The sequence below is a fragment of the Pundamilia nyererei genome, unplaced genomic scaffold (assembly GCF_000239375.1).
Source record: "Pundamilia nyererei isolate P.nyererei 1_Seehausen unplaced genomic scaffold, PunNye1.0 scaffold00214, whole genome shotgun sequence".
Lineage (NCBI taxonomy): Eukaryota > Metazoa > Chordata > Actinopteri > Cichliformes > Cichlidae > Pundamilia > Pundamilia nyererei.
The window spans coordinates 1,018,022-1,033,761 of record NW_005187615.1 but is presented as its reverse complement, the minus strand read 5'-3'; the positions used below and the strand labels follow the sequence as shown (position 1 = coordinate 1,033,761).

The 15,740-nt window shown below is 39.6% G+C and overlaps 2 protein-coding genes across 3 annotated transcripts in view; both read left to right on the top strand.

Moving 5' to 3' along the window:
* The first annotated feature begins 664 nt into the window (after nt 1-664).
* LOC102195165 (diablo homolog, mitochondrial) lies at nt 665-3,729 on the top strand. Its single transcript, XM_005748141.1, has 6 exons — nt 665-764; nt 1,171-1,303; nt 1,407-1,529; nt 2,557-2,667; nt 2,819-2,915; nt 3,248-3,729. Exons 1-6 carry the CDS (start codon nt 721-723, stop codon nt 3,451-3,453), a joined length of 714 nt encoding a protein of 237 aa, XP_005748198.1. The 5' UTR covers nt 665-720; the 3' UTR covers nt 3,454-3,729.
* A 4,664-nt stretch (nt 3,730-8,393) lies between these two features.
* The window catches only part of nectin3a (nectin cell adhesion molecule 3a), a 33,003-nt gene continuing 25,656 nt past the window's right edge, over nt 8,394-15,740 (top strand). For both annotated transcript variants that reach the window (XM_005748140.1, XM_005748139.1), the window contains exon 1: nt 8,394-8,612. In XM_005748140.1, coding sequence (XP_005748197.1) covers nt 8,525-8,612 — 88 coding nt within the window. In that variant the 5' untranslated portion in view covers nt 8,394-8,524. The remainder of the gene's footprint in view (nt 8,613-15,740) is intronic.

Here is a 15,740-nt window from a genome sequence, read left to right as displayed (position 1 = left end):
GGGGGTGTGTGTAAAGAATCAGTCTTTCAATAGAAAGGCCTTTCAATAGAACAAAGATATTTTCTTTTCTTTTCTTCTTTAAATCAAAATCTATAAAAGGGCAGGGACAGGGTTTAAGCAGACCTGATCATACAGAACTGAATATTTGGAGCACTTGACACATAGGAATATGATATTTCCATGAATACCTGCGTCTAAGGAGTAATATTAAGAGTAAACGTCATGAGTATTATATATATTAAACTCCTAGAAGAACAAGTCTCTTTGTATTTTTTGATTTTACTGAAGAATTTCCATATCCAACAGTCATACATCCTAACATCATATCTTCATCATCATATATTCATTTTTATTATTAGTTTTTATACTGTGGCAACCCCAATGCAATAACAGCCTAATGTTACGCAAAGTGTAAGATAATAAAGATATAAATTTAAAAAATGCATAAATATGCTCCCAGTGCTTTGTTGCACCCTTGTAGTTTGGATCCTGCTGGCATAGTTCGCATGAGTGAGTACAGAAATGATTTGTATTCTCACAGCAGTAAGTAGTCTAGTCATTATACTGATAGAAAATGTTTTCCGTTTTATTAGATGTCATTTAAAAAGAACAGCGTTAGAAAAGGTTAAATGGATATAGAAATGCACCCTGTATTGTATGTCCCTCCTCGGCTTCCGTTTGAGCCCTTTGCTCGATGTGTTGTAATTGCGGCCGATCAATATGGCCGCGCTTAGGAAGGGAGCAGTGTATCTCCGTTTCGTCAGGTAAGGCATTATGGTTGAATAAACATACGTACTGATTTTGTCATCAGGTCGATTTATCCTAGGCTGAACTGACTTTTGAAAAGAAAATCCTTTAGTGTAGGAAAAAGATTTTTTTTGTTTGATATCGCGGTTAACAATGGCAACGGGAAGTTATGAGTCTTAAAGTCATAACTCAGCTACGCTTAAATGAGCGTTGTTTTTGTGACTCAATAAAAATGTTCAAAATTACATTCATTTGCAAACCAGCTTCACTTTTGTTTTAATGTTTTATTTGGTTTTTGTTTGTTTGTTTTTCCCTCGTTGGGCTTTTTGAGCTTTGGTACCTGATCGACTGGTAAAAACGTCATGGATTTCACGGGAATTCGCAGCCTGAAACTGAAAGTATTTTTTGTTTTTGTTTTATCAGGAGTTCCGGTAGTGTCCTGTTGAGCAGCAGAAAGCCTGCAGTTAGTAAACTGGGAAAATGGAGAAATATTCTATACACAGGTGTAGCGTCGTTAGCTGTGGGCGGTGGGCTGTGTGCTGTACCTTTCAAACAGGTGAGTCGGCCTCCCTGCCCCAGCAGTTGTTACAAACTTCACAGCAGTATATATCCGCTACCTGACCTACTTTACATGTTTATGTTCTGTGTCTTTGCTGCAGGTTGAACCCCTTTCTCATGACTCCCTAATCAAAAGAGCAGCCTCTCTGGCGACCGACAGCTCAAGCACTTTTCTCTCTCAGACCAGTCTAGCACTAATAGATGCCATCACAGAGTACGCCAAAGTAAGTCTGGCTCTTATGGGAAACTTTCTGTCCAATTAGTAAAATCTAGTCCAAGTTCATGTTTATTGTAGCATTTTTACCATCACAGTTGATGGGAATTTATCTCGATGGGCTCACATATACTGCAAGAAACATCCAACAACACACAACTCTGCACAACATGGTATAAAAATACAAGTTCATGCTATAGATCACCCCATAAAAAACTCCACTGGATCAGTTTTCTTTAAAATGGCTTTAGTGGAACAACAGTCCACAGTGCAAGAGGATCATTTATTATACAGCTTAATATATAACTTAAAAAATGTTCTTTCAAAAATTAGTTTTTCAGCATTTGGGGGGAGTTAGTTTCTTTTTTGTCACATCCCCATGAAAAAATTGTTCACACAGCACACTTGTTTTTATTTATTATAAAAACAACACAGTGTCCCTGTAAATAAATGTCAGTAAACGACCTGTGGATCATGTGTCATGTCTGGAACAATTGTCTGGCTATTTTGAACCATGTTTCAGACCAGTGTACAGAATATCATGTAAGGCCAGTATCAAGTTTCCCATTCCCAGTGAGTACACATCATGCCTGTTCAAAAATCTGCTTATTAGCTTGATAAATAAAGGTTTATAAAATCATGAGTTTGCAGACTGCAGTGCTTATCCTGCTCAGTGCAACACATTAAACTGCATGTGAAAATGCCTCCAAATATCACTTTGTTCCAACACTTTCATGCTCTCAGATTGCATCATAAATCTAGCAACTGTTTAATCTTGCAGTTAAAACCATTAAAATAAAGTTTCATTTGTTTGAACATGTGCAGTGGAGAAATGGACAACAGTAAATGGTGACTATGGAGCTGTTTAGGGATGAAGTGAAGAAAAAGACAGGGAAATTGTTGGTGTGACTTAAGATAATGTAAAGGATAAGGTGAAGTGGGGATAGATGTTCTGCTGTGGTGACCCCTGAAGTGTTCCTACTGTTTCCAAAGTACTACTAAGTTGTTCTTTAATAAGCTCCTTGTCCTTATTCCAGGCTGTGCACACACTCATTGCCCTACAAAAACGATATCTGGATTCACTGGGAAAACTGACCCCAGCAGAGGAGGATTCAGTCTGGCAGGTGATCATTGGCCAGCGTGCAAAGGTCAGTCTTCATTGCTCTCTTCGGTTAGAAGTATTTAAAGAAAAACATCTCGTTTTGGGGTTTTTTTGTCATTCTTTGTAAATGTAACCACAGATTTACAAACAGGTTGCTGTAGATCTGTTTGGGTCTTATTCTGATTTTGTCCTGACAGGTTAATGACAGACAGGAAGACTGCAAGCATTTCGAGTCAACCTGGTTCAGTGCAATGAAGCTCTGTGAAGCAGCAGCTGAGGCTGCATACACATCAGGTGTGTTGTTTTAAAAAAAAAAAAAAACGAGCTATTTGGCCTGTGTGGTACAACAGTCAGGTTGTAGTGTTGAGGCAAGTTCTCCTAGGGTTCATCTTTTTGAAGCTTTCTATATTGCCATTTGTGGTGGTTTCTATTCAGGTGCTGACAGTGTTGCACCTTGATCGGTGTATGGATCATTTGCTGTCACTCTGCAGACGGACAGGTTTTTGCATTTAAACAGAATGGAGATGATGGACAAGGAAGGCTGCCTAATGACTTTAGCTAATGTCTGAACTGGATAGGGTTGTTGTGTGAGTCTTTGAACACTGTTTGCATTTGTTTTTTTCCAGGGGCTGAGCATGCGTCTGTAACTGCAAGGACGAACATTCAGTTGGCCCAGGCGCAAGTGGAGGAGGCACGAAAACTCTCACTAGATGCAGATAAGAAGTTGGCCGAGACTAAAGTAATGGAGGTTCAAAGGATGGCACAGTATGCCGCCTCCTTAGAGAATAATGAGGAGGAAGAGGTGCCTGAGGCTTATCTAAGAGAGGACTGAAACAAACAGCCACGAGTATCAGAAAACAATAACTTCTCATTATTCTAACACTGTCTTCTTTTATGATGTGTAATATATTTGGTTTGGTCAAACTGATGTGCTTACATCAACAACATCAACAAAAGGGTATCTATAATTCAGAGCTTCTTGGGAGAGTGTTTCTTTAATGGGGTTTTTTTTTTTTTGGGTTACCAACAGTGAACAAACACAAATCATTTGTATTATGTCAAGATTTATTGCAATAAATACAAACATCCTGTGTAAACAAAATGCAAACTGTTTTTCGTGTTGTTGTTATGGTGTTGATCCACAGAAAATGCGTTTTTAATTTCTGCTAAAATTGGACAGGAGACCGTGTGTCCACTTTACATTGTTGCCAAACTCAATTGTTAGTGTTTCAAATGAGATGCACGAGTGCCAACTATGCGAACAAAATATCCCCTGTGGTCATTGTGAAAATGTTCTGTTTTCTAAAATGACCAGAAGACACTTTGTAAACACAGTAAGTTTGCCCAGATGACTGACTGTCAAGCACCTTCTTTGCGCATTACAATAATTCTTGCATGTTTTGTTTTGTTGTTGCAGTTGAAATGTCTACAGATTCCCACCCGTATGTCCCTCTGAAGAAGTCTTTTAAAAACGGCGTTAGCTTGCTTGTTATTTGTATCTCTCGTTTTCACTCAGCAGCTTTACCTTCACTGCTAATTACCCATGTCCTGATTGAGTTCAATAGAGCTTTTAGGCAGGTTTCAAAACCCCTCCTTTGCTTTCCTGTCGTCACTTCATCCACAGCAGCAGTCTTTCCACACCGCCACTGAACAGGAAAAAAGTGAAGACTCAACCTCTGGAAAAACATTAAAAATGTATGAATTATGATGCTTTAAGGAAAAATTTAAAACATGGAAAACAAGAGTTATTCATAATTGGATATAATGTCTTTGTTCCCAGGAAAGTGAAAAATGTGATGAAGCAGAGAAATTTGTCTTAGTTTATTTATGCTTATTCCAGCAGATGGCGATCTAAGTCCACTCCACTACACATCTTTGCCCTCTGCTTCAGTGGGATGCATTGCATTTACATTTTCATATCATGCCACATGTATTTTATATATGCAAAATGCAACTCATATTTTACTCCAGCACATGCAGCCGGTATTGATTTGTTTTGAATTAATAGTTGTGATTAAACAGGAGCCCCAGATTGTACTGCATACCTACATTTACATATGGCATTTTGTCCCTGAACTGGTGTCTGCACATAAAGTACAGTGAGACTCTATGAATTTTAATTAGTTTGAATTCCAAACACTGTAATTTATTTCTTCAGTTGTTACTTTTATGCATCTCTTAAGAGTTGATTGAATACTGAGTAATTTTAAATAACATTTTAAAGATGTGCACAGTTACCGGCCTTATCCATAGTATGTCCTCTGTAGCAGGTACTCTATCTTAATTTCACATGTACTTTCTTAAGGTCGGTGTGTACTACAGAGGTCATTTCATGCAGAGCTCATTATGGGAAAGACCTGTGTGGAGGTGCAAGCACAAGTGTGTAGCGTCAGCAGTGAGGTGACCTCTCCTCGTTGTAGATGGTCAAACCTTGGCAGGGGATGGGACCGAAAGTGTGGCTACAATGGGGGAGGAATGGGTGGGAGGTTTTGAGGTGTGCAAGGGCCAGCTGACCAGTGCGACTAGTAAGGAATGTTGTGTTTAACAAAGGCTGTTTTCACAGACTGTAAAACCAAATTTCCCAGACAGCCTGTGTGGATGTGCAGCCACTGGTCACAGGGGAGGTGGTGCCAGTGCAGCATTGCTTGCCTGGAAGAAAATGTAATAACACTTAGTGAAAAGTATTTTTGCTGCATAAAACCTCAATGAGGTAACCACAATTACAAAGGTCATGGGTCATAAATGCTCATAAACTATTTAATGCTACTGAGGGGGGTTTAAGTATTTATGCAGCAATATGCATTTATGCCAGTGGTGTGGAATAAGCCTTGCTGAAGCAGTTTTTGCCCAAATTGTTGATATAATTAACACATTAAGAGTTGGATAATCGAAAATAAGATGTGAATTATCATCTCATAAAGACAAGAGGTTGCCTGCTGCACTAACTCTATCGTTTCAATGCAAAGTGCCCCAGGAGGGGAGATTGATTAGTGAAAAGGCCATCACTTTCACCTGGGGATTTATAGCTCTTTGAGGATATAAATAAACCACCAGAGGGTATGAAGGTAGGGGGTACAGTGTGGTGACACATCCCGGGTCATGCTTTAATCACTGTAAAGCTGAGCTATAGCACTGAGAGGGAGTGAGTTCAGTTCTGCAGGAGATGGAGGTTCCCTGCAGAGTTCACATTGCCCTGATGAGGACTCGGAGCTAATAGAGTCTATAAAGACATCACTGCAGAATGAAACTGGCTCAACGCGAGGGAGGCACATCGAAACAAGCATTTTTGCTTATCTTCAGTGAATAAATATGATGTTCGCCTAAAATTGCTGAGCGAGCAAGTTTATCAGCTCAAGCTTCAGTGCGTGATAATAACACAGTGCTGCACACAGCGTCGGATTCCTGAATGTGTAAAAGCTGTAATTATCTCAAAGAAAAGAACAATGCAAGAGTGTTTCATTACCACTTTGTTTTAGGACAGAGTAGTCGAAGTGTGTCTGCATTCACGCTGATGAGTGCACACTTTTTTTCCCCCAGCACTGTACCTGCATGTGATTGCTTTGTCCTTCAGTGACTGATCTCCTGGGGTTTATATTAACTTTCACATTCACTTCCTTGTTTCCACTACAGTTTTAGGATAGTTCAGCATATCTGTGACTGAGTTAACATTAATAAGCTGATTTTAAAAAAATAAAACCTTTGTGTGCACTGTGTGCACTGAGGCTTGGTTAATGGTACAGCAATGTTAGCATTTCTGGTGTGTGAGGGTGTGTGTAGGGGTTATTGTCAGTTTCCTTTTTTACGTGCTAAAGGACTGAGGGAGAATGGCTCATGATGCGTATTTTGTGTATTTTACTGTAATTAAGGAGGTTAGAAGGGGCATAAAGTGATTGACTGGACTTGCTAAAGTGAAAGCAGCACTTATATCATCTTACAATCTCCTCAACACCTGCTTATGAAAATGTGATGTAAAATAGATTGGGTTTGGTCATTAGAGGGACTGAAGGGTAACCAGTAGGTTGCTGTTTTTAATCCCCACAAAACCCGTGAACCCACTAAAAGCATCTTTAGTATATTCTTAAGCAACTTGATGAACCTTTGCCTGTTCAGTTGCTGCACTGAAGACGATAATCATGATTAAAAAGCAAATGGTTATTTGTGCTATAAATAGTTCTGTTCACATTTAATGTCTGTTTGCACAAGTGAGACCTTAAAACAAGGAAATTCCTCACTCGCTCCACAAAAAAGAAGAAGAAAAAAACAAACAAATAAACAAACAAAACTTCATTATATGTGAGGTTTTAGTACTTCTTTCTTATAAAACTGTTTATGATCCTTATCAGATAGGTTTATATTAACTTAGGGGTGAAATCAATATCTTTTTTTGAGCCTAGTCATAGTCAAAATTTGATCCTTTCTGACTACAAAAGTCCTTTCAGCTGTATCAAGGCAGTCTTATGAAACTGTGCCTCTTAATAAATGTAGTACTATTTCATCAATCTTGCGTATGAAAATGTTTTCGACTCCCTCTTGCTAATCCTGCTGTCCCTACAATAACAACAACAATGACTGCTATTGCTAAGGTTGTAATATTTCATGTGAAAATAATTAAGCAGTTTAGATGTTTCTACTTTTTTTTCATCACCCGGGAGGTTTTTGATCGGTCCCATATTTTACAGCCCAAACATACAGCAACAGATGGTTTATATGGCCCCACGGAGACCCGATTTCAAATCATGCAGTCAGTCTGGGATTGCGTGAACAGGCAGACGATACCAAGACAGCCTAAATCCACTGAAGCACTATGGCAAGTTATCCAAGATGTTTAGACAACCTCATTTTCTTTGACAGGAAGAACTGACACTGTTTAAAAGATAAAGAGTGCTTATACCAAAAAGTTCTACTTTTAGCCGCTTTTTAAATTAAATTAAAAACAAGAATCACTTATTTCTGAAAGCATCCTTTCTTTGCTGTAAAACTAGACTAAGTCGTCTATTTTATGACTGGATAAAGTCACTTCAGTTTGGCAGTTAGCCTATTGCATACTTGAACTATACTGTGACATCTAAAAAAGCTCAAAGCTATCTGAAACGTCAGTTTGGGGCAAGTTTTCCCAACACAATCAATACAAGCAAGCCACGATAGATTTTTTTTTTTCTTAAGACTGGGTTGTCTACTAAGAGTCAGTGCTTACATTGTAGTATCTGCTCTAGGCTTTGAAGCCCCCTGACATATACCAATGAAATTATAATGAGAAAATCTACTACAACAACAACAACTACTACTACTACTACTACTACTACTAATAATAATAATAATAATAATAATAACAATGAGAAGAAGAAGACAAAGAAATGAGCGAAAATAAGAATAAATAACTAAATGCATTTGATATATACATTTAAATTTTTTTCTTAACAATCAAACATCGACAACTGGCTCCACACGAGAAACTAACTGAAATTAAACGTAATAAAATAACAATTAAACATAATTTAGAGTGCTGATCGTGATAGCCCTGCTATCTATATTTATGTTGCCCGAATCTATATATAAAGTACCAAAAAAAAATCCCACAAGAAAACCAACAAACAAAAAGACAAACGGCTCAATGACAAGCATTTCAGAACTGCGCTAAAAGTGTATACACACGGAGACGAGTGGGTCAGCGCGCGTGCGTTCTTAAGTTTCATGTGTGTGTGTGTGTGTGTGTGTGTGTTTTTTTTTGTTTTGTTTTTTTGTTGACTTGCAGAATGGTACAGCCCACGCGGTTCTGTAGCTATGGAGAGAGGCTCCCCAGGAGCACGAGCCAGAGAGAGAGAGAGAGAGAGTGAGAGCAGGGACGAGCGAGGAGCTAGGAGAACGGATCCGGGAGTGCCGAGGCGCACAGACACACAGGAATCATGGAGAAAAGATTACCGCTCAGGAGGACTTTGCCATCTAACGGACTGCGACTTTTAATATCCCTCCTCACCGTATACGGACTTACCGGTGAGTTAACGGTTTCTGTATCATCCCTCCCATAATACTTTTGAGGCCATTGAAAGAAGTTGTTGCAGTAGGATTGCTCGGAGAGGGTCCTCACGGATACAGTCCACTACCCAAACCGGCTGGCTAGTTTTTGTTGTTTTGTGGTGGGCTCGTCCTGCTGCATTTAAGCTAAGCTTAAGCAGGCTAGTTGTTGCCTGTGGACAGTTATCTTTACGTTAACACTGATGGGAAAGTAGCTGCTGCGTCAGTTGACCGTTAGCTAAAACTCACTCTCCTCCCCCCCATTTGAATTCAACTCCGTTAACATCAGTTCACTTCTTTACATCGGAGCGACTGTTACACACAAGCTAACTGTGTTAAGATTTTCAGCTTATTCCAGGAGACATAACTCAGACACGGCACTGATTGGTGTTATGGTGATAATGGGCAGACCTTCAAGCTGAGGTTACTTACAGCATGTCACATCATGACTTGGCTAACATCATTCAGGGCGTTTGGGGGATTTACCGGCTAGTTTGTCTCCCACCCACATGGTTACAAACTGAGGAGAAGCAGTGATTAGAGGTGCACAGAAATAGACAAGAAATGGAACAATCCGGGTGTCACGTATGGCTAGGGAAAAAAAGAGGCTCCTTTGTGAAAAGTTTGCCAAGTGGTTGGTTACAGATGGATTGTAGGTTATGTGATACACGACAGAAGGAGAGTCAGTGCAGAGTCTTCAGCTTTGGGGTAAGGGGTGGCAGGGGAAATGAAGACATATTTGAGTGCATGCACTGCAGTCGCAGAGTCTGTAGAAGTATTGACCTGCAGTTGGGCTGCATGCCAGCTGAAGCACCTTCCAGCCCCCTCACTGTCCCGAGGAGAGCAGCTGGAGAGCTTTGCTGTGTCTCAGACACAAACACAGATGGATGCTTAAGTAAATACTACCCAGAAATACACCAGTGTTCTTTTCTTTTCTGAATCCAAGAGCAATACACGAAAGAACAACTTTTACTGTATTGCTCATTGTAATGTGTAACATAGTGTTGGGCGGTATGGAAAAAAACCAACTGCATGATGGTATTTTTTTAAGATTCTGGATGGTTCATAATAGATCTATTATTATTACTATTAACTTTTTCATGGCCATCTGTAAGGTTTATACAAAAAAAAAAACACTTCTCTTTTAAACCATTTAAAAGAAAAAAACCAATCAAAATAATAAGTAAACCACACTTAGACTCTTATCAGTAGTGCTCATGTGTTCAGTAGACTCGGTTCTTAATAGACTGCTTGTTCTGCTTTTAGGTTAGATGTCAAACTGGCTCCTTAGCATTAATATTTCCACAGCAGAGCTGGTTCTGAAAAAGCCTTGACTAACCTCATATCGTTGCCCTACCTGATTCCCTTTTGCTGTGTGCGAGTAGAGTTCCCTTAGACTTGCCTCCAGTGAAAGTCCAGCACAGAGACAGCATGACACAAAGCGAGTCTCATTTCTTTACAATTGAAAAATCAACAATCGACAAACCCAGCTCCTCTCTGGGTCTCAAGTCATTTGGGTTCATCCCCAGTCTTGTTTTTTTCATCCCCCATATGGCTTCACTGTTCTTGAATGTAATGAGGGAAGCCCACCCTTACTTCCCTAGCTGTTGACACATTGTTATGATGTGTTCAAACCATATGCCAACAGAAGTTTTCATGCGGTGTGATTACATACAGAGTGAGGCGAATTGACAGAACGTTGCGCTACAGGAGTTGGGATGAAGCTGTTTGCTCAACTTGTGACACACAAAAAAATCCACTTCACTCTACGATAGAGGCAAAAAATAAAGAACAAAGCTCGGAGAAAAGCGAGTGAAATCATAGTAAGGCAAGGCAAGTTTATTTATATAGCGCAATTCAGCAACAAGGTGATTCAAGTAAGGTCTCAAAATACGTGATCCAACTATTGTGTTTATTTTGTCTCTGCCCTCTTTTAAGGGCAAATATTTGTTTGTTTCTAACTTGACTATGTTCATAAGACTAATGCAAGGTCAAACTTTGTGATTTATGTCACAACACTGTGATATTTCTTGGCACCTTTCTGTTTTAGTCATGTAAATGTACTGTTATTAATGCTTTAAGTGGTTTTATCATTAATTATTCCGTACCATGATTTTTTTTTCCCACAGGTTGTGGATTGTTAATATTGTGTATGATTGGAACTGAGTTAATATGGGTATCATCTCAGTACACTCTTCTGCGCTCCTAGTGGCAATATAGTGCATGTAAACCACTTGGAAAACCTGAGCGAGCATTTCGCCTGTTCACCATTATTTTCAAAATTCAAACATGCATGAAATTAAGCTCAGGATGCTGCCCAGCACAAGTGTGGCTCCCAATATAACAGTAACTAATGGCCTTTTAAAAGCTGTGCTTTTTGCCTAGACACTTAGAATTACTATTGATTTATCTCTAATTATATTCTTGCTTAAATGCTTGATCCAAACAATATGTGTTACAGTTTTCCAGAGCTTAAGCTGATGTACAGAGATGCCATGTTTTGTCAGATCTGTAATTAAAGAGCAGATATTTTTGCTTTAAAACCCTAGAAGACTGAGCAAAAACTCTCCGAGAAGCCATGTCTTGTCTTAAATTGTATAATATCTGCTCTTATAGTAAACTGATTAATCGGTTGAGCACTTGTCTTTTGCGCCTGTCCTCCTGCTACAGTCAGTTTCATTTCAGTTGCTTTCAACAAATGTTTTTAAAGAAGCCTCTTCGTGCCTTTCTTTTTGTGTCTGTTCCCACAAAACACTGGTTCATAAATCAGCACAGCAAACCGATAAACAATGCAATGTTGCAATCTAAGCTGATTAGCCTCAAAGGCGTGTTCAAGTGTGTTTGTTGATTTTCCAGTCCAACATGGTACCTCTACAGCCAGATTTTCTTAGCATGAACACATACGATAACCTAGCCAGCATTTTTAGTTTTAGGGGGGTTTTTTTTCGGTTTTGTGTTTGGATAAAAATGTGTACAGGTTTTTGACTCGTAAAAACATTGTTAGCAGCCATGTGGTCCTAGGGGACATTGTGATGTAAACACTTTTGAAGTTAGTTTTCTTCACTTCGCTTTAGAGTGTGGACAGGATTTTTGAGGAGGGGATTTGTTAAAAGGCGTGGCCACTGGCTGTGAGGACTGTAATTGAAGACCATAGTTTTGTGGTTCCTTCTCTTGGGGCCACATGATTCACAATCTAAATAAATAATGTAGTAATGGAGCCACCCCAAATTACAGACTCAGAAATAGATTTGAAAAAGCAGTGCAGCGACTGAGCAGATTTGGTCCTTAAGCTTAATATGATTCTGGACTCATTAATTGACAGCATGATGTAGCCAAGAAAGTTACTTTGTCATTAGGAATATAATTAAAACAACCGTGGCTTTGCCACCACATGGTATAGGGCAGATCAGGTCAAGACCCTTTTGTTGGGGGAGGAGATTGGATAACTTAATATAAAGTTACATCCCAGTCTTACTGGCTTTTCTGAGCAATTACAGCGTTAATACCTTGGATCGAGTGATTTAACTTTTTCAGGACTGATTACAGACATTAGTAATTATAGGATAACCAATATTTTAATATATTTTTTTAAAAATAGCATGTTGTCATGTTTTTATTCTGCTATTTTAATGCTTATTTTTTTATGTTTTAAGTATTAGCTGTTATGGTGTTTTAGTGTCTGTTTAAGCCTTATGCACTATTGGGGTTAGCACTGTTGCCTCACAGCAAGAAGGTCCTTGGTTTAAATCCACCATCTGGCCAAGGCCTTTCTATACGGGTACACCGACTGCAGATGTTTACCTGTCTCTCTGTGTTAGCCCTGCGACAGACTGGTGACTTGTCGATGGTGTACTCTGCCTCTCACCCTGTGGCAGCTGGGATAAGCTCCAGCTACCCTAAATTGGATAAGCAGTAGAAAACTGATGGATGAATATTCAGTGTAGTCTGAAGCTGCCTGCTAACTTAACCACTAGCATAACCCTTTGCCCTTTTGCTGTTTTAGTGTAGCTTTCGCCACTGTAATCCTTTTTCCTTATCTATTCCCAATATGTCTTGGTTTTCTTCAGTTTTGACAGCATTGTCTTACTTTCACCCCTCCAGCTGGCCTGATAGCAAGCCTGCTATCCTTGCCTTCATTGGATGTCACTGCAAAATATTGCATTTGATCATTAATGCATCTGGGAAACTGTGCATGCTTGTCATGGTTGTGTGGTCGTACAGCAGAAAGAATTGCAGCATTTATTGCAAGGTCAGCTATATCTGCGATATGCAGTCCAAACCACAGCTCCACTACGGGAGCTGCTTCAGACTGTGTTCTGCTCTGTGCTCAGTGGTGATAGGCTTTTGTCCATAGCATTTAAACAATCAGAACATTATGTGGGTAGGACCCTATATCACAGAAAGTCATACAGAGAGAGGCAGTTTTGTATTGTGACAAATCAGCATGCAAAAACACAGAATAATGACCCCAATAATCAGCCTATCCATAGCTAATGCTTAAAAAAAACACCCTTTGTCATGATAAATTTTGCACCACTCACTTGATGCTTCTGCATATTTCAGCTAGTCTCTTCCAAACAGTGATAGTGATAATTTAGCATGACCTATTGATTTATTTGTCAGCAGATTCAACCATTTCTCTTCATTGCTGATGTTAATTATTCACAGTTGTTATTTGTTATCAGAATTCTGAGCAAGAAAAATGGCTTTGAAAGAGCATTTTAGCATTTGGATTCACATGTGTGGGTCACAGCTGTCACATCCATCTGAGCCTCCTTATTTGATCTCAGTTGAGAAGCAGCTGACTGAACACCCCTAATCACATTAAATGCACACAGGGTTTTCTTTTTGAAGGAAGGCCATCAGCAGATGAGTGTGTGGCTTTGTTGTGTAGGCTGGTGTGTAGGCTGTGTGGGGAGTTCAGGGAGCAGTCTGTGGTCACCGGCTCCTATTGACTCCACCCTTTGCTTCCTCTTCCATGACAGATGTGACTGACTGTCAGAGGCTCTGAATTGCAAGCAGCTTCCTGGTGGTCCTTTAGTGAAAGCTGAGTTGTAAACCGCAGTTTTACCTCTTCAGCAAATTTGTTTGTAATTTAAAGACATCATCGTCAGTGACACTAAAGTTGCTGTTTGTTATACCTTGTAAGTGGGGCATAGAAGATGGCACCACTTTCCATTCATTCCAGTGTGAATAGCTCTCTTTTTGTTTTCTTTCTTCTTGAGTGGGCTAATGCACCAGTACACTTTGGTATTGACTGCAACATTCCACCAATGTGTTCCAAAGCATTTTGTTGTTTGTTGAACCACTTGTCATTGACATATGAATCTTTCAAAGATCAAAAAGGAGGTACCTAATTCAAGGGATGAACTGTTGTGCTTTTGCACATTTTGCAATAAAGCACATTTTACACAAATGTGCAAGTAATGCAAGAAAGTCTAAGTAAGCTTGGCTGTGTTAAAGAATAAAGGTAATCTTATCAAATATTGACTTTCAAGAATTATTAGAATCGTAAAAGCTCTATTTTTTGACTTATATACTGTATACAACCCAATTTTCCATTGTTCTATTGGAGATTATGTATCGGAATTTCAGGAGCGGGACCACGCCTCCAAACACGCTCCTTCCGGTTGTCATCTATATAGGTTCCCCCAAGTTCTGCAAACTGTTCATTCTTGTTTACATGCCCCACCCTCCCTCCTTGTTCTCAATTCTTTAACTTCTTCACTCCTATTTAGTATATGGGGATCTGCCAGACCCGGGAACCGTCGCCAGTCCTCTTCGAGGCCTTCCCCAAACCGCAGTTCAATTCATGTCCAAGCATTCACCTTTACCCACTAAAACGCTGTCAAACCTAAAACGAGGACGTGGGCCCAGCTAGTGAAATAAAATATAAAGAAATGAGGGGTGACTATATAGAATCCATCTAAAAGTAATTTTTAACCCCACTGTCTCATTTTGTCAGTCACTGACTTCTGGTGGTATTTGTTGTTTTATGTCTGTACCAACTTTAGTAGTTACCAGTCATTATGACTGCAGTGCCTGAGTGCTTAGCCATTCAGAATTGGAAGGAAAGGGGAAAATATAGAAAAATACACAAAAAATGCTAATATTAGCAGTACTATTTTTACTAGTGTGTCTTGCCTACTGAATAAATCTTGGATAGACAGGAATCAAATGTTTCAATTACTGAGTCATAGGAAACGGTGCTGTATAAATGTCTTCCAGATATTTCCATGGTTAATTACCTACCGTGAATGAACAGAGGGAAACTTTTTAAACAGTGTTTTTTGTCTACTGTTTTCAGGAGTCCAGGGTTTTTCCCAGAAAAACAGAAAGAGTAGATCACATTGTGTGGCTGTTAGGGTCACATGAGCACACTGTTGCTTTACAGTCCATATTAAAAAGCTATACATACAGTATGTCCACAGTCAGCAATCCAGTTCCCCAGGAGAGGAGCACAGAGGTTATGGGAAACAGGTGTGGCGGCTGAGCTTCATCCGCTCCGTCTCATTTGTTTCACTCTTTTCAAGTGTGGGATGAGCACGCAGTCAGTTGTGTGCACTGACACACCCCCTGCCACCCAGGTGGGAGATTAACACCCACCAGTCAAATACTGGGCAGTGTTGGTCGTAGAGGGGAAGCTATCTGCAGCGTGGTCTCGTGCCCACAAAGTATGGTGAGTAAGGTGCATTAAATTGAATAAGAATAAGCGCACCTTCATATTACTCATCTGCTCAACCACATCAAATAATCTCCTTTTGTGTTCTGACTGTGTGCCTGAGTGAGTGACATTTTTACCTATGTAGGTAATTACAGTCAAGACTTCTAACACACATACTGCACTTGAAAGTTTCACAAAATGTGTTGGCCACAGCGTTAAGACAATTTTTTATTTTTTTTTTGAAAGTAACTGTTCTTTATTCCCAGTTTGCATCGTACACAGTTTTGCTACTAGTTGGAGAGCAGTTTTGAGAGTGTTTGCAGATCTTTTATACAGACTACTGTGGCAACCCGTTAGTAATGAACGTGATTGCAAGGAGGTTTTTGTGACGTGCCCTCTTTGTACTTGATTTCATCGCACAAGATCCAGCAACCTCCAGAAAC